The 19,387-nt window shown below is 39.7% G+C and overlaps 1 protein-coding gene across 1 annotated transcript; it reads right to left on the reverse strand.

Moving 5' to 3' along the window:
• Window positions 1-8,232: 8,232 nt before the first annotated feature.
• On the reverse strand, window positions 8,233-18,668 carry nudc (nudC nuclear distribution protein). Its single transcript, XM_034206118.1, has 9 exons — window positions 18,467-18,668; window positions 17,584-17,661; window positions 17,306-17,509; window positions 15,789-15,872; window positions 15,025-15,138; window positions 11,967-12,161; window positions 11,493-11,576; window positions 11,277-11,395; window positions 8,233-8,498 (listed from the first exon to the last, which is right to left on the reverse strand). Exons 1-9 carry the CDS (start codon window positions 18,539-18,541, stop codon window positions 8,447-8,449), a joined length of 1,005 nt encoding a protein of 334 aa, XP_034062009.1. The 5' UTR covers window positions 18,542-18,668; the 3' UTR covers window positions 8,233-8,446.
• Between the last annotated feature and the right edge of the window lie 719 nt (window positions 18,669-19,387).

A 19,387-nucleotide genomic window follows, 5' to 3' on the forward strand; every position in this document is an offset into this window, starting at 1 on the left:
AGCCGGAACTACCCCTAGTGGAAACGCAACCTAAAACGGGCCGGGCACGGCACGCTTAAACTGCGCTCCGCGCTGTAGTGGAAATGCGCCATAAATCACCTGACTATTTGAACACTTGCTCTGGCCGTCTAATAAGATAAGATGGAACTTTATTTATCCCATGGGGGAAATTCAGGCGTTTAATACTGCACAAACTAGTCATAAAATGCCAAAAGACGTAAGAAATTAACGTGTTTTTCGTACGCCTTTTGGTGATATGGACCTGTGTAATGTTGGTTGAGGTGGAGGTCACTCTACCTACTGGCAACTTCATTTCATTTCAAACCTTTATTTACCCAGGTGTATCCCATTGAGATCATTGATCTCTTCTCAGCGAGACCCTGCTCATTCAAAATGAGCCTGTTTAAAAATATCCTGTTTTTACAATATTGATGAGATGCTTTGCCGGAAAAAACTTGATATGAAGTTGAAATAAGAACTCATTTTGGTGTCCACCATCTACCTAGATAATTACATGGCTCTTTAGAGGCTAAATACTGCAATATTTTCTACAGTTTATCCCTGACCGTTTCTCTGCTCGTGCTGGAAGGTAGAGTTTATCAGGGTGTCTTTGGTAAAAAACAACTTCCTGTTGAAGGTACTTTTTTATAACAGATTCGAAATTTGAAGGCTTTATCGTCATTTTTAGAACAACCTCCTCCTCCAACAATGCAGTATACCAATAGAGCAAACGTTTATTTTAAAACAGCATTAATTAAGTGCAGTTAAAAATGATAAATATACATATAGAATGGATCGAGACGAGAGATAGAGTTGGAGTTGAATGACTTTATTATCAATGAACAAGAAAAGCCGAAAAACAGAGTCACTGGGCCCCTGTGTTTCATCTCCTGTGTGTGTGTGTGTGTGTGTGTGTGTGTGTGTGTGTGTGTGTGTGTGTGGTGTGTGTGTGTGTGTGTGTGTGTGTGTGTGTGTGTGGTGTGTGTGTGTGTGGTGTGTTGTGTGTGTGTGTGTTTATGAGCAGAAGTCCAGACCTAGTGGGCAGGATGTTTGCTGATGGTCTTTGCTCAGTCTGGAGCGATAAACAGATCCTGCTGGGCCCAGTGTGTGTGTGTGTGTTGTGTGTGTGTGTGTGTGTGTGTGTGTGTGTGTGTGTGTGTGTGTGTGTGTGTGTGTGTGTGTGTGTGTGTGTGTGTGTGTGTGGGTGTGTGTGTGTTGTGTGTGTGTGTGTGTGTGTGTGTGTGTTGAGCTCTTTTGTTCTCCATCTTGGTGCTCGGTACACCGCAGCCTGCAGCCTGTGTTGGTCTTCACTAATTGACAATTGGAGTTAGCCTTTGCACACCGCCCTGCTCTCCACCCTGGAAGTGTGTGTATCAAATACGCTTTACAGAGTGTGTCCAGCACCCAGGTGTGGAGGGGCGGAGGAGTCCAAACAACAGATGCAGATGTTGGGTTTGGGTTAAATGTGGCAGAGGGGGAAGGGTAAAACACACAAATACTTTGTTACTGTACTTAAGTACATGTTTCTGGTATCAGTACTTTACGACTTTTTACTTTGACTTCTTACATTTTGAACACAAATACCTGTACTTTCTACTTCTTACATGTTGAACACAAATACCTGTACTTTCTACTTCTTACATGTTGAACACAAATACCTGTACTTTCTACTTCTTACATGTTGAACTCAAATACCTGTACTTTCTACTTCTTACATGTTGAACCCAAATACCTGTACTTTCTACTTCTTACATGTTGAACTCAAATACCTGTACTTTCTACTTCTCACATTTTGAACCCAAATACCTGTACTTTCTACTTCTTACATGTTGAACACAAATACCGTACTTTCTACTCTCACATGTTGACCACAAATACCTGTAGCTTTCTACTTCTTACATGTTGAACTCAAATACTGTACTTTCTACTTCTTACATGTTGAACAGAACACAAATACCTGTACTTCTACTTCTTACATGTTGAACTCAAATACCTGTACTTTCTACTTCTTACATGTTGAACTCAAATACCGTACTTTCTAATTCTTACATGTTGAACTCAAAATACTTGTACTTTCTACTTCTCTCATTTTCCAAACAGCTGGTTCCTTTAGTCTGAATGTGTGTTTGATGCGTGATCATTATTCTTTAGAGTCATTGCGTTGCCTATTGATTTGAACACGATCCGTGTATCCATCATTTCCTGGTCTTCTCTAAAGAAGAGGGACCAATGGAAACGTTGTCATGTTTGCCGTTGTTCAGCATGGAAACATTCATTAGCTAACAATGACATTATTGTTCTATTAATATAAAGGGAGGTCAGGTACTCTTTAAAACAGCTGCTAGCTATGGGTACTTTCTTACTGAAGTACACTTCAAAGCCTCTTTACTTTGACTTGAGTAAAGAAGTTTAGTCAGTACTTTCTACTTTTACCAGAGTAGTACTTTGAAACACGAGTATCTGTACTTCTACTTGAGTAAAGGATGTGTGTACTTTTGACATCTCTGACCAAAACTACATTTCTGTCAGTTTTAGTGACAGTAATAATTACAGAATTGAATAAGAATTGTTTCAAAGAAAGAGTAATGGTAGTGATATATGTTCACTATAGGGTCATTATGGGTAAGGAGGAAAAAGAGAGCTATATGAGAAAAAAGCATTAGTTAATGAGAAATAAAATAAAAAAAAATGACATGGAAAGTCTCAAATTAACAAGAAACTGATTTGTAAAATGGTGTTATTATTTCTCAAGTCACTACATTGCTTCCCCCATGCAAGGATCAAATAACTGTAACATGTACGGTAATCAGGTGATGCTATATTAGTGTTTTTGATTTCATTCTTTCATGGCTATAAAATAAATTGTTTCTCGTTATTTGTGTTTTTTTTTCAACCACTTCCATCTTCTGAGAATATCCCACATGTTTGTCTCTCAAACTAACCAATTTCATTCTTTAATTCTGTTTTTATTTTTCTTTGAATGTTATCCCAATTCCCTGGCTTTATGGCCTTATGTATTACGCAGCGTCCACACGGCGGCATGCGTTGAAAGCTTGCCGGTGGGCGTGTCTGAAACTCGACCGTGACGTCACGCTTTGCCGAACTGCATTGTGGTTCCGTCGCTTCCGCTTTACTCGCGTTGCTCGCTTCAAAAGTTGAGCAATGTTCAAACTTTTGAAGCTTCGACGGAAGCGTTCAGCCAAATCAAATCACATGCCAGTACCAAGCTCTAGCCCAATCAAATCATATGCCAGTACAAGCTCTAGCCAATCAAACTGCATGCTTGTGTGTCCGGGGCGGGAGAGTCATGTGATTGGTTGTTGGTCAAGTTTCAGACACGCCCACCGGCAAGCTTCAACGTACGCCGCCGTGTGGACGCCGCGTTATAGACCGCTTATATTCTGAATAAAAACATTAAACTGTTTTAGATATTGTAACTACGCAAGAATAACACTTGAAGTGGTTACCTGTTACAAATACCTGGGTATCTGGCTTGATGATTGTCTCACTTTTAAACTTCATGTCAATAACCTGCTTAGAAAGCTGAGGGTTAGGCTAGGTTTCTTTTACAGGAACAAGTCCCTGTTCTCGCTTGAGGCCAGGAAAAGGCTCTGTGACCTTTGACCTGTGCTGGGACTATGGTTGTGATTTGTTATATATGAATGCACCTGCCAATTACCTGAGCAAGTTAGATGCTGCGTATCACAGCTGCACTGAGATTTGTGACCAAATTGTAAAGCACTTACGCATCACTGTACCCTGTATACCAAGGCGGTTATGCCATCACTTACTGTACGGAGGCTCAGTCACTGGTACTTTTTCATTTACAAAGCCATGTTGGATAAACTACCATCTTATATCTGCTCCCTGATCTCTCTGCGAATTGAAAGTACTTATTGCCTGAGATCGCATGCTGTGGTTTTTATTAAATGTGCCAAGTGCTAGGACTGTCTTAGGGAAGAAAGCTTTTAGATGTGCAGCTCCACTAACATGGAACAGTCTGCAAAAAGAATGGAGAAATTACCAAGCTAGTACCACTACATGTTTTTAAAGCTCGGTTGGATGCTACAAATCAGATGCTGTTGGTACCTGTACTTGTGGTTAAATATGTAAATTGTAATCCCTGTACATTTTGCTGTATGATGTCCTTTTGTTGTTCTGTTGTTTATGTCTTCTTGTGGAACCTACTGCTGCAGGTCTCCCTTGAAAAAGAGATCATTGATCTCAATGGGATTTTACCTGGATAAATAAAGGTTTTGAATTGAATAAAGCTGTTGTGAAAATCCACAAATGTATGTAAACATGTTAAAAGATATTCTCTGAGATGAAGTAAAATATATTTTACTTCATCTTTTTTACAAAGAACCAAACTCTTCACTTTGTGCAATCGTATGAGTTTATAATCTAAGAGTATATTCCAGTTTTAAAGTCAGAGTATATCTGAGTTATTTGTCATGTAAATATTTGACTTTATTCTTATAATTAAGTTAATTCTCGTAATATAAGCCCCCCCTTCACCTTCCCTTGACTTTGCATTTCTCTTTTAACCTACAAAAGCTCCCCGATACGCCCATTTTACAAGTGAGACCAATAAGTACAAATCTAAATGTGACGGATGATATCAGTGTCTCATCTCTGCCCTCACGTCCCGTCCTCCTCTTCCAGGAATGATCCGCCCTCACCCCTCTGGAAGAAGACAGAAGGCCTCCGGCAAACACCACCATTATGACGGTGAGTCACATTTCAGAGTTGATTTACGACGAGCCGCTGCCAAAAAACAAGTTGTCAAGTCTGGAACAGCGAGTCAGCGAAGGAGGATGATTTTTTTGGTTGGGGGGGGGGGGGGATGTTTGCAGACCGCCTCCCAAAAACCCTGTGATGTCTGTGTGTCTTCGTTAATGAAGAAATTCTGGTACCTGGGTGAGAAATTGCTGTCAGCTGAGGCAGACTTCGCCTCCTCGTTGCCCTCCTGAACGCACCATCACACAGAAATATATCCCATCAGTTCTCTGGGAAGTTAAGATACTACTTCTATTCTATTTTATTTGTAATTACGTGTTGAACTATTGGAGGAGCCTGTGACCTCAGATTTTCATTGACATAACTACACTATGTACACATGACAATAAAAGCCTTGAATCTTGCCACTCTGGCTTTTAAAGGTTCCTGTATTTCTTCTTTCAGATACGTTTCTGGCCAGTTCTGATTGAAGTTAACGAGTATACATTCATAAATATCTCATAGTGAAGTACTGCTGAGACTAGCCTGCCCTATTAGGTAAGACTGGTACTGTTAAATTAGAGTATCACAATTTCCCCTGGATCTATTTTGGGAAGTTAGGCTCCTATTATCCACAGAATATATTGCATTTTGCAACTTAATAAGATCACATGTCACAGTCACTGGAAACGTAACTGATATGTACGTTTTATTGGCTTATTTTAACAATGTGATCACATGACTCATTCTGATATTACTGACAAACTCTTACAGCTATGAGACAGACTAAACTCTGCCACAGAGACGATTGTTCAGCTTTAAGATTCGATCCCACGTGTGTCAATAAATGCAAGTTGGATTTTTTTGGTTGCAATTTGTGGCCCTTTACCTTCGCAGGAACCCATGAAGATTTACAGAAACTCAGGAACTTAGGACCAAGTTGGTGAAAATGGTTTCTATAATTCGATGTGTTTTCGGCACATTTGTGTTTTTTAAACAGGTAGTGCGTTTCTCCTAATGTAAACGTTTTGGGTTATAGCACATTTGCACATGTTGGTCACCGTATATATGACACCATTTCTTTGTTCTTTGTTCCCTACCACATCTACCATGCTATATATTGCAAAAAAGAACTCACAACCTAAAGATCAAAAAGCCTTCACTTCGCTCTGTCTTCATCCATCAAGCCCTTTGCCGTAAACTCTTATCCAGATGCGACAGTTGTCCGAGGAGTGTTTTTGAACTACATGAGCAATTTCACACATTAGGAGGAGTTGCTAGCCGGTATAAGCTAATGTATGTTTCCTGCAGTCGCCACAGTGATGGTGACAGCCTCACAGTCACACCAGCAGAAAGACTTGTTAGCAAACTGGTCCTCACTGAAGGTACATTTAGCAGAACAGCATGATATCCAGTGTGAGCAGAGTGAGAAAGTGTGTCTTTGCTCATTGGTGGCAGCATGCTGATTATCCTCAGGGTTCAGACAGCATGTCACTCAATGCAGAGAGGGTAGAAGTACACACTTCCTTTACTCAAGTAGAAGTACAGATACTCGTGTTTAAAAATACAGGTATTTGGGTTCAACATGTAAGAAGTCAAAGTCGTCAGGAAAATAAGTAGTGGAGTAAAGTACTGATACCAGAAACATGTACTTAAGTACAGTAACGAAGTATTTGGACTACACTACTTCCCTCCTCTGATCAATGCATTCACACAGGGAATGATTTCAAAAGGAGGAAGTTACTGAGTCTGAATGTCGCTAAAGATCCTTACGTATAAAATCCTCGCATTGTAAAGTCTGTAGATACGTGTTATGAAATACTACAATATGAGGTAAAGGTTGTATAAAGTATTGTGTGTCTCCATAGTGTGAAATGTGTCAGCATCAATCATTATAAAACATATCATATATATTATTCTGAAATGGATCAATCTGCACAACGACTACTTTCACTGTCGCTACTTTCACTATATTTTGATGAGAATACTTTTCTACTTTCACTTGAGGAACATTTTGAATGCAGGACTTTTACTGTAGAGTATTCCTACACTCTGGTACTTCTACTTTCACTCAAGATCTGAGTAATTCTACTTTTACTCAACTACAAGATCTGAGTACTTCTACTTTTACTCAAGTACAAGACCTGAGTACTTCTACTTTACTCAACTACAAGATCTGAGTACTTTTACTTGTACTCAAGACCCTGAGTACTTCTACTTTTACTCAACTAACAAGATCTGAGTACTTTTATCTTGTACTCAAGATCTGAGTACTTTCTACTTTACTCAAGCACAAGATCTGAACTACTTCTACTACAAGATCTGAGTACTTCTAGTTTTACTCTAGTGAAAATATTCTATACTTATACCACCTGTTTATAGCCTATGAAAAAACGAAGGCTAAAGCTAACGTTAGCAGATAGTGACAATGTATGCTAGCTAGCTCAACGATTCCTTAAATGATATTGCGACAGAAAAACGTTTCAGTGCACATCCCGCTCTGCCGCTCTGCTCTGAACACCTGAACGGCCCGTTCTAACAGCTGTTCACCAGCGGCTCAGTCTGTGCCACAGTGACTCTGCACTGTTAACGAACGCACCGTAGATAATGTAGCTGACCCTCATCCCGGAGCAGCAGAGTTCAGCCGACAGGCAGGAAGACTCGAGCACACAGCTCTCGCTTCATATATTAAACAAAATAACACCATGCGCGTCATGATGGCACAGAACAGCTCGCGACTGCAGATTATTTCGGCAATTAGATCAAATGTAAATTATGTTTGACGCAACTTTAGTTACATTCCCATGACTTTTCCAAAACGTTGGGACAAATATTGTTTTCCATAACTTTTCCAGGGCCTGGAATTTGCATTTTGAATTTCCATGACTTTTCCAGGTTTTTCAAAGACCGTAACGAACCCTGCTGAGGACTTCTACTTTTACTCAAGAACAAGATCTGGGTACTTCTACTCAAGATCTGAGTACTTCTACTTTTACTCAAGATCTGAGTACTTCTACTTTTACTCAAGATCTGAGTACTTCCACTTTTACTCGAGATCTGAGTACTTCTACTTTTACTAAAGTATCTGAGTACTTCTCCCACCTCTGGGTCTTCTAGAACTTTACCCCACATGTGTAGTCAGTTTGGATACTCATGGCTGTATTATAAAAAGGGAAACACTGCCCCCTTGTGGGTTGAACAATTGAAATATTTCCAACCTATCAACGGTGCTTTTGGACCTTGTCTTAACATTTTCATTGACACACAAGTGATATAAGGTCATTGCCCTTTCTTTAGACAGGAGTGCCGTCCACATTGAGACTTTGGGATGTGATCGTAAAACGTAAAATCTTTGGTCTTGGATCTAAACTCTTTCAGGTTTTAATCTTGCAATTTCATAGCACAAATAAAAACACAAAAGTGAGCAGGAACAAAGGATTTTAAAATGTTCCTCTTGATATAATTTTAGTTAATATCTATATTATTGTGCAGTGAAATAAAAAAGCACATTCATTTGATTTTAAGTTTATTTATTTAAAAAAATTCCAGACACATCTTTAAATATTGAGACGACATGCAAAGGGAGAACATTTCAATCTTTTGACAAAAACACACAAACCTCTGCACCTAAAGACATGTTAGAGACATGTTAATCTGTCCTGTAAGGAGAGCCTGACGCTCCGATGTGATATTATGGGATGCGTTGAGATGCTTTTCTCTTGCAGTCTCAACTGAATTTGGCTTTAGAGAAATCCATCTCCGGGTGCTGGGACATGAACCTGCAGAGACAGAGAGTAGAGTCAGAAATCACCAAAAATGAAATGTTTTATTTTCTAAATTATCTTTAAAAACTGCTTTTAATACAGAATCAATCTATTTTTCAGGATCCACATTAGGGCTTAAATAATACAATTAAAATATATGTTTATGCTAACATAATAATTTAAAGTAAGAATATTCAATACAATATAACATTAAACATATTATATAACTAATTTTCACAATTATAAAAAGGGAAATATACTTTTTGGGTGAGTACGCCCATTTCCATTTAGAAGTATTAATACAATGTTATTCATTTGATTTATTAATCTGTAAAATACAATTTGTAGGTGGTCATATTTCTGCATCAACACACATTTCCCCCTTTTAATATAATCCTTCTGCGATTTAGATATTCTCTATAATCAATATTGTGATAATATCTGTTTGATTGTTCAACCCTTATTCACGTCATCAATTAATTCCTGGTCCCACTTTGGAAAAGAGGTCTCTGATCTGAATGTGAAAAATCGGTTTTAAATAAAGGTTGCATTATTTACTTTTTTAAATTCTGACATTTCCTAAAACATGTCCGTCCTCTAGCGCCGCCATGTGGCCAAAGATATATTTTTTCAACACAGTAAATAAACATGAGAAGCAACAGACAACAAGTGTGATATGAAAGACCAAGCCCACAGGAAGTGTGCCGGGACTCTGAGGAAAATATTCGTTTGTGGCCAAACGGCGGTACTACACTTCAGTCGCTGGGCCCGGAAACACTTTTCCCCCATTGACTAACATTGGGAAAGAGACGTCTGTAACTCGTTGGATAATTTTTGTTAACTAAATAAACTACCCAGTATGAACACTTAGCCCGTATTAAAACATTCGGTCCCTCAAGTTGTAAAATGTGCTCATAACGTTATTCTGAGTGTTTATTTTCTCGGCATTATGAACGTGGATCGAACCGACGGGACCACGCCGCCCGGCACGTTCATGTGACGTGTTCAGTACCACATGAGTTTTACCTTTACCCATGGATGCACAATAAGAACGGATTATATGATTATTTTCGTGAGTTTCGCTCTCTCAAAAGTAGGGCCATTTTGTCTTCATGCGCCAATGAGCAACTCTCATAGGAATGAACGAGGCCCCGCCTCCCACGCTGTATCCAGTTCTTATTATAGACACATGTGAACTTTATGTCAACAAAAACAACTGAGAGCAGCCTTCTGACTACAGAGGTATTGTTTAACTGTAATAAAACCAAACGGGCAGATTTAACGAGCGTGAAACAGGAAGTGGAGCTCAAAATAACCGAGGAGGACTTTTACTAACAGCATGATAAGAGCGCCCTTCACAAACAAGCTTTAAAGGTCACCTGTCATGCTATTTGTAGGCAATAGCATAGATCTCAGATATATACAAATATATAAAAAAACATGTCTATGAAGTGTTTTGCTCAAAATACCAAACAGATCACCCATTCTAGCCATGCCTCATATCCCTCTATTTCACTTCCTGTTACAAAAGCGCTGATTTGGGTATAAAGCTTTAAAGAGGAGGGGTCTGAGCTCATGCGGGACCCGGCAGCTACTGTCTAAACTAAATGCTGCCGTGAGGAAACGCCATATCATGGATTATCAAGGATTCTCTCTGAAACAGTTTGGAGCTCAAAGGCTTTCTCTCTTGCCGGTTATACCACAAGGTGAGTTCCTTTTTACTTCCTGCTTCTTCACACACATGCTCTCCAGAACAGGTTAGCTCTGAGTTAGCGATGCTAATGTAAACACCGACCATATTACGTCCAAAACAGTCGGGCATTGTTTCTGATAGCAACGTTTCTGATTGGGCCGTGGGTCCACATTTCAGATATTACGTCATATCGGACGCAAATCTGGATCAGCTCCGTTGTTCCCCGTTTTTAGAGATTTGGGTACGGAGGAAAAGAGAGAGGGTTTTATTTTCTAACGCTGCGAGAGTTGACACATGTTTATGTATAAAAGACATCACAAAGAACATTTTGCATGATAGGTCCCCTTTAAAATTTGCTGAATACTGCCGAGTCATATTTCAGGTGATTCCTCATTACATTTCAGTCAATAACATATTTGTGTGTGAGCTCAAGCGTCTGTTCTTTCCGACCTTAACGCCTCAGGGTGATGCCTACCTAGCAAAATATCTTTGAATACAAAAAAACGCAAAATAAAGTTTTTATGAAATACCCACTGCTCCTAGCTTAGGATGGGTAAAAAGCAGAAACCGAATGTCACGGTGTGTGCATGGAAACGTGTGACCAATAAAGAGGGTTTCAGATATTATAGCAGATTAAAGCACTGCTTGGTAACACTAGTGGAGTAATATTTAATCTGCGGTCAGGTCCCTGGACCTAAACCAGGTCTCTTCATATAAAACCTTTATATATATCATAACGTTTCTGTTCAACTGTGTGAGCCAATAAGAAACACCACAGAGGTCAGGTGACAATAAAAAGAGCTTCATGATAGCCAACAGGAACAGGAGTACTTTCCAAAGTTAAATTCAAGCACTTTCAAGGTGAGTTTTAAAGCAGCTTACATACATACTTATACTCAAATTATTGTTTCACTACCTCACATTAAATCAGATGTTCTTTATGCTATAACCAAATGTGTGTTACGTAACAGCATTCTGCAGAAGGATGACATTTAATATTTCAAAAAGAGTGACCCATCAAGCCTTGAAAACACCACATTTCTAGCATTTTCAAGGATTTCAAGCACCCGTACGAACCCTGTGTGTTTCTATAAACTCACTTTTTGAGAATGTCTTGTTTCTTTTGCTCTTCAGACGTCGGCAGACCCATTGATTTCTGCCTCTGGTCGTACATCATCTTCTCCACCATACCACGCGTCTCTCCGTCCAGATCTGACAGCTGCTCAGCAGAAAACACACACACACAGAAATGAGTCTTCACTACAGATTCAAGCAGGTAAAACACACCTGAAACACGTCAGCGTCAAATCATTTACCTTTGAGTTCTCTGGAGAGACTTTCTTGGTGTTAATTTCTGGATCTGTGGACACAATCTTGCTCCACCACTCCATTTTATTAACCTGAAATGAAAGCATATCATTAGGTTTTAACAGCTCTTGAGACAGACCGATGACTTTAATTACCTTGGTTGCTGATTGGCTAATGGTTACAAAAGACAAAACATCGTTATGACATCACAAAGTGGCCAAAATCTGATCAGCTCATTTTCAGTTTCTATAGAAATGGATCAGGACAAACAACATCAAAATGTTGATGTAGAAGAGACATGAAGAAGAGGGGACACATGTTGATGTAGAAGAGACATGAAGAAGAGGGGACACATGCTGATGTAGAAGAGACATGAAGAAGAGGGGACACATGCTGATGTAGAAGAGACATGAAGAAGAGGGGACACATGTTGATGAAGAAGAGACATGAAGAAGTGGATTTTGCAGGATAGACACACAAACCTTTTCCAAGTGGAGCGTGACAACTTTTCCGTCGTCAAGGAGCCAATTGCTTTCGTCCACCTTCACCTCGCCGTACATCTGGCCCTCGAGGACAGGAGGGTGTCCCTTCAGCCCCACTTTGATGGTGCGCCTCTGGATATCCACCACCACGTCTCTGGCCTTGATGCGGAAGCTCACATCGAAAGGCAAGACGACCTGCAGGAAAATATATACTGCGAGTTAAAGTCTGTTTTATTCTTGGTTATTAAAACTGCAACACCGAGCAAAAAGACGACACCGAGCAAAAGTATTTTCTGCAGGAAGATTATAAAGAGAGTGGTCGTCTTTCAACCAGAAGATTGTTGGTTCGATCCCAGCCCAGGCAGTCAACATGTTGATGTGTCCTTGAGCAAGAAACTGAACCCTGAGTTGCTCCCGATGAGTGAGTGAGAGAGAGAGTGTGTGAGAGAGTGTGTGTGAGAGTGTGTGTGAGAGTGTGTGTGAGAGTGAGTGGGTGTTTCTCAATGTCGAGTAAAGCTGCTCCAGAGCCACTATTTCAAGCATACTACGTCATCGAGTGCCGCCGAAGGACTGTTCATTGTCCATTGTCCAGCATACTTGGAATTCTACCGAGTCCGGCGTACTTCGAGGCTGCACGTGAGTAGACTCCGGTCTTAAAATCCCCACAATGCTTTGCGCACGGACCAATTTCCCCAAATCTGTGGCGGAAAATGTAAGGCGGAGCCTCTCATATGACGCACACCTAAACACTTGCTCGCCTGTTCCACTCTTCGTTTTCCGAATGCCAGGAAGGATTCTTGCCTCGCTTCTGAAGCAAGTGACTCGGAAGAGTACTCGACATTGAGAAACACCCCGTATGTGTGAGAGTGAGTGAGTGTTAACTCGTAGTATGTAAAGCGCTTTGGGGTCGTACAGACTGGATAACGCGAGTCCATTTAAATACACATGCTTGGCTACGGGAATATGTTCTACATGTACACTGGTTGAAATGTAAAGTAATAACACATAATTAAGCCTCGCAAATTACAGAAGCACATTTTGTATGCATGGCATTTTCTTGATGCTTTCCCGCCTTATTTGTAGATTTAAAATCAGTCAGAAAAGTACAGGACCACCTCCGCTTTGTTCTGAGGACTTGTTTCTGCCAACTGTCCTTTAAGTTGAAATGGAGGTAAAAAGGGCGTTTAGTTACGCTGCTCCATTTGCTTTGTAACCAGCAGGAAATTAAACTCAGGGAGCTGGTCTCTCTACACCAGGGGTGCCCAACCTTTTTTGAACCGAGAGCTACTTTTAAAGTTGACAGTCTGTCGAGATCTACCAGTCCAAATAGAGGCGTAGCCATTACTGACAGCCTGCTACCAGGTAAATACACACTTCTACTTGTATAAAACTGACCTTTGTACGATTAATACTTCATAAAATACTGCAGATCCTTTATCTTACCTCTTTCTAATCTACACACATACAAGTATTTAACTGAAGTTACACAACAGTGTTGTTGATACAGAGTTGGAGTTTATTCACACGTCACTACAGTGGGTAATGTTTTCAGGAAGCATTGAACAGTGCTGCCACATATGACACAGGGAAACAAGAAAATACTCTGAACCCTTTCTTTGCCATTATATAAAAATAGTGTTGCTACAAAAGTATAAATTAGGCTTACTAATAAGACAACTCAGATCTGAAGCTACACTAAAAGCTGTCTAAAAAAGACAAAATTAATAGAATCAAACCCTTTTTTGTAGCATTTTAGTAAAGTATAAAAATAAATGCCTTTAAATAGAATGCAAGCAACACTAGTTTCTTAATCTGAATTGATAATAGACTATAATCAATTTAAGTTTGCATTCTTATACCATTTTGTACAATAATTATAATGAATAAGTTCAAACAAACTAAAACTTACAGCAGATTAATAACGGTATCAAACTTGAGTTTTTATCAAAAACCTGTTGAAATGCTGCTGTTATTTTTACTGTCCCCCAAAAGCGCGTCGCAGCCTCCAGGAATGCTTCTTTCACAACTTCGCCGTCTTCGAAAGACTTCATGTGTTTCGCAAGAACGTGACTGACACGATAAGATGCTCTGGTAGCAGCCTTGCTCTTGTTGTTGGGCCTGGTGGAAATGGACTGCTGTGCATTTAGCTGTCCTTTCAGGCCCCTCCCCTTTTGGAGCGTAGGGCAGAATTAGGAGAGAATTCCGTCTCGTAGCGTTTGTGCACTGTTTTGAAATGCCGCTCCTAAATTACCCTTCTTCGATAAAGCCACGCTCGCATTGCAGATGAGACAGATGGACTTTGAATTGGAATAGATACAAAAATAATCATCCTCCCACTTTGTAGTGAAAATTATATATTTTGGGCTTTTTTGCTTCTGCCATAATTGCGGTCTTGTGTGTGTGCGGACTGTCACTCCTGTTGACACGGACAACGTCAGCGAACTAGTGCCCACTGCCCAGCAGCCACGCCCCGACACATGGGGTCACGCCGGCCAATCACAAAGCTTTGATGCGTTCAAGTGCATTATTCTGGCACAGGATGATTAAGTTATAGGACATTAACGATAAAACAGAATGTTGTTCTATTTTTAGACACATCTCGCGATCGACTGGGAATCTCCCCGCGATCGCGATCGACTGGTTGGGCACCCCTGCTCTAAACAGACTTAAAGTGCTACTTAAAGCTCACCTATCATGCTATATTTAAACAATATATTATAGGGCCATATCTATACAAAACCTGTCTCTGAAGTGTTTTGCTCAAAATACCAAACAGCTCCGTTGTTCCCCCGTTTTTAGAGATGTGGGTACGGAGGAAAAGAGAGAGGGTTGTATTTCCTGACACATATTGATGTATAAAAGACCTTTAAAAAGTGCATTTTGAATAATAGGAGAGCTTAAATTACCGAAAATCAAGTCTGTCTGTAGATGCTTCTTAAGATGATGTACCGATTGTCTCCCTATATGTTCTCTGCTATTGTTTTAACCTACCCATATAGGCGAGGACTCTCTTGAAAACGAGATGTTTCTGGCTAAATAAAAACAGTGTGACACTCACGTCTACTTCAGACAGGGATTGCGTCCACTTGTAGTTCGGCAAGTCGGCTCCGTTTCCTGCGTTGGGCTTCATTTTATCTTTGTCCTTCTCGTCCTCCTCTCCATCGGACTCAGACTGAGGAAACAAAGTCAACATGTCAGCAGAGGCTAATAAACAAACATTTAAAGCAGGGGGGTCAAACTCAAACACACAGTGGGCCAAAATAAAAAAAATGGGTGCTAGTGGAGGGCCGGACTGGTTCAATGTTTATTGCAGAACTTATTGCACATATTAAACCTGGAACTAACTAAGCTTAAATTATTGCCTATAAAAACAACATTAAATAAATCAGCTGCTTTCATTTCTTACGGCTCTATCTGCAGCTTAGAGTCATTTCTTATGAGTACATTTTCCCACAGGCCAACAACAGCTTCTAAAAACTATTCCCCTCAAAGAGAAAACCAAACATGCCCTGTTGTCCTGAGAGAAAGTGCAGAAGGAAGCATCCATTAAACTCAGTGCTGCTCTGTGATGCTAGCTCAGATACTTGGCATCTCATCTTGGGGGCAAGGTCATCAATGTTTGGGCTCAGGCTCTGAGCGGAGGAGACCCTCAGGATGGAGTGAAGGTGTGAGAGCAATATACCGGAGGGCCAGATCTAATAGCAATTAGAAATTATCCTGCGGGCCGAAATTAAATCCACCAAGGGCCGGATTTGGCCCCCGGGCCTTGAGTTTGACACCTGTGATTCAAACCAAAGTTTCTCTGTAGATCTGTCCACTTACCCCCTTCTCTTTATCTACTTTGTCCGTCTTTTCTGGTTCAGGCTTTGGTGTTTCATCCTTCTTTTTCTCCTCTTCGTTCTTTTTCTAAAATACACACAACAAATCAATAAATATGTAGATAGATAGAACCGGGAGGGCAGGAGGTGAACTGGGACCTCTCCAAGTAGCAGTCCACACTCCATATTTTAGGTCTGGTCGGGGACTTGAACCGGCGACCCTACAGCTCCAAGCCCCTACTGACTGAGCCACTAGTGTAATGGACTTGTGTAATACATGATGGTTTCCACTAGGGCTGTGCAATTAATCGTATTTTAATCGCGATTACGATTATGGCTTGCGACGATTATGAAAACAGCATAATTGACAAAATACGATTATTTTGCTGGGTGCCCTTTCGCCCCTCCCTAAAAGCCCACTCGGCCACGTGGGAGTGACATGTGTTGTGAGTGTTCAGCGCGAGCGAAGATGTCAGAACAAGAGCAGCAACTCGTTAAAAAGAAGGGTACAACTATTTCCACTATTTGCAAGTACTTTGCCATTACATTTCACATCGCTAAGATATGTGCCCAGTTAGCACTGTTAGCAACCAGGGCTTTAAGCAACTTGTCAACACGTTGGACAAGCGTTACGCGATGCCGTCTCGGTATTATTTCAGCAGGTCTGCGCTGCCTGCGCTATATGACAAATGCCGTGGGGAAGTTGAGAGAGATGTAGCTTCAGCTGACTACTTTGCGACCACAACAGTCCTATGGTCTAGCCCAGGGGTGCCCAACCAGTCGATCGCGAGATGTGTCTAAAAATAGAACAACAATATTCTGTTTTATCGTTAATGTCCTGTAACATAATCTTCCTGTGCCAAAATAATGCACTTGAACGCATCAAAGCTTTGTGATTGGCCTGCGTCACCCCATGTGTCGGGGCGTGGCTGAGGGTCTTCAGTACAGGTGGCAATATTGTCACCTGCCTGCGCTCATCTCTGAAACTAGACCATGTAAACAGGCTGGTGTTTCTTGCAAAACATCTTTAAGAGATGACACGAGCAGCCCTACCAGCATTTGCCATGGTGGCCTAAACATTTTTATTTGGTCTTAAATTGTAGTTCAACATTTATTTCCTGTTACTTCTGGACCATGACGGTTTGCCAGCCTTCAACGTTTAACTGAGTGGAATATGTTGAATATGTTTTACCAACATGTTGGCTATATGTTAAGGAGTGTTCAGTAGGTTGTGACAGTGCACTGCATCATATTTGATTTCATTTATTTTGGTCTAATTTATTTTTATTTATCATATTAATAATATATGTTTAGTATGGTTTTGGAAGTGCGCTCCAACATATTTGATCTTGTTTATTGGTAAAATATTATTTGTTTTAAAGTTCAATAAATGGTCAATGAATAATCGTCAAAATAATCGTGATATCAATTATTGACCCAAATAATCGTGATTATGATTTTTGCCATAATCGCACAGCCCTAGTTTCCACTGACAAGAGCTTCAAGGCTTTGGGGTTTCACCTTGTCGAGTTCAGACTGAAGTTTCTCTGCTTCTTCATCGGTCAGTTCCTGAATCCTTGGACCGTCTTCTTTTGCTTTCTTCTCCTCCGCTAACTTTTCTGCTTTTTCAGCTTTCGCTTTCTTTTCCTTCTCCAGTTTCGCCTGCTTCTCCTTTTGGGACTTCATCGCTAGCTTATTGTGTTTGACGACCACATCTTTGACTAGCTGAAAAACAAAGAGATGAGGTATAAATTGAGGTATAGCTCTGATGCACGGTTCTTAAAAGTCGCATTTCTTACCTTCTCTGCAGCACCTGGTTCGGCACCGGTGAAGAAATCTGTTTTGCGGCGCAGGAAACTGAAAAATGTGTTTACTAACTGTTGAGAGAAGAAGAAAAGGATGTCACACAGATTCATTATATACTGAGCATTGTTGGTATTCATCATCTTCATGGTTAGTTTGAATATGAACAACATATTCTACATTTTACACATAATATTCTTTAATCCTTATATTACAATTTGGCATAGTAGCACACTACTGCAGAAGAAAATATTCCTCAAAAACTGTCTCAGCCTAATGTTAATAATAATACATTTAGTTATCCTCAATAATTAGAAAATGTGTGTACCAAGATAATTCAGATTGTTCCAGAAGATTTGACCCCACACACACAACACACGGCTGCATAATAATGTTTAGATGTTTGAGGTATATTTATCTAACATTATACTAATTTTCAAAGAATATTAACCCTAAAAAACGAGTTTTAACGAGATTAAATTGAAATGTGGTGCTAATTTATTTGGTTCTTGTATGCAACGTTTAACATAACATCCTATTTATTTAAAAGTAAGGTAATGGTGTGTTCAGCTATTGATAATCATAATAATTGTTGCTTAACCCTGTCAATTTGATGTTTTCTTCATAATAAATGTTGATTTTAACAAGAGCTAAAACGTTTGTTTCTTGTATGCCAAATCTAACATAACATCCAATGTATTAAACAAGTAAAGTTATGATCTATTCAGCTACAGATAATCATTACAAAACGTGCTTAAAACTGTAATATAGTCGTTTTTTCCTCATACAGGCGAGAGGCGCATGTTAGCATACAGGCTAACTGCATTAGCTTCTATATTAGCATGGTAGCTTCCACATGTTATCAACACACTAACTTACCTCCTGTATTCCTCCTTCTTGTTGTTGTGCCAGAGTGAGCAACATGCCGTCATACTTGTCCTCCTCGTCCCCCATGTTGGTGTCTTTAACACCGGTTAAATTAAACGTTAGTTGCGAGAATGACAAGCAAAAAGTAGATTTTAACGACAACGTGAGGCCCGTAGTCACGTTATTCACTTCCTGGAAACTAAACCCGCCCACGTGAGACTTGACCAATTGGAAGGAGACATTTTGAATGACAGTTGAAATATCCAATGAGGTGAGAGTATTGATTCAGGGTGGAAAGGAAGGTGCTGCAGGAAGAATATTCTAGACTAGAGAACACCAAAAACATTTTGATTTTTCATCGTAAATATACATTTTAAACCACTTTTTTACATTTGAAAAGGCAAGGAAAGTAGCCCGTTATTATTATATGTGAGCTGAGTGAGTTTATGGCCACAATGTTGTGAATAAATAACATTAAAAAATGATCTTAAAGTAATTCATAATTCATACTTTTAATATAAAGCAATAGTATAAAAAACATACTGGTAATCATATGATTCAAGATGTCAATAAAACATATTAACATATTATTATTTTTTCAGATGTGTACAATGAAATGAAAACTATATATATTGTTTTTTGGGGGAAATATACATGAATTACAACTATAATTGTCTTGTTCATCATCAAAAAGTGTGGGATTCCAGTTTCTGTTGAACAAATGCAATTGTAAGTGTTGTTCATGCATAGATTAAATGATATTGTTTAACCTTAATCACATTTAATGCATTGTAAGAGTGAAAAATCAAAAAATATAATGTATTACAACCATGGGACTTGATCCATGCAAAGAAAAATCTGTGTACAGCAATTATCAAGTTATATGATACCTGATCTCGTAAGTCACCATAAAAAATGCTTTATCATGTGTCG

The sequence above is a fragment of the Gymnodraco acuticeps genome, unplaced genomic scaffold, assembly GCF_902827175.1.
Source record: "Gymnodraco acuticeps unplaced genomic scaffold, fGymAcu1.1, whole genome shotgun sequence".
NCBI lineage: Eukaryota > Metazoa > Chordata > Actinopteri > Perciformes > Bathydraconidae > Gymnodraco > Gymnodraco acuticeps.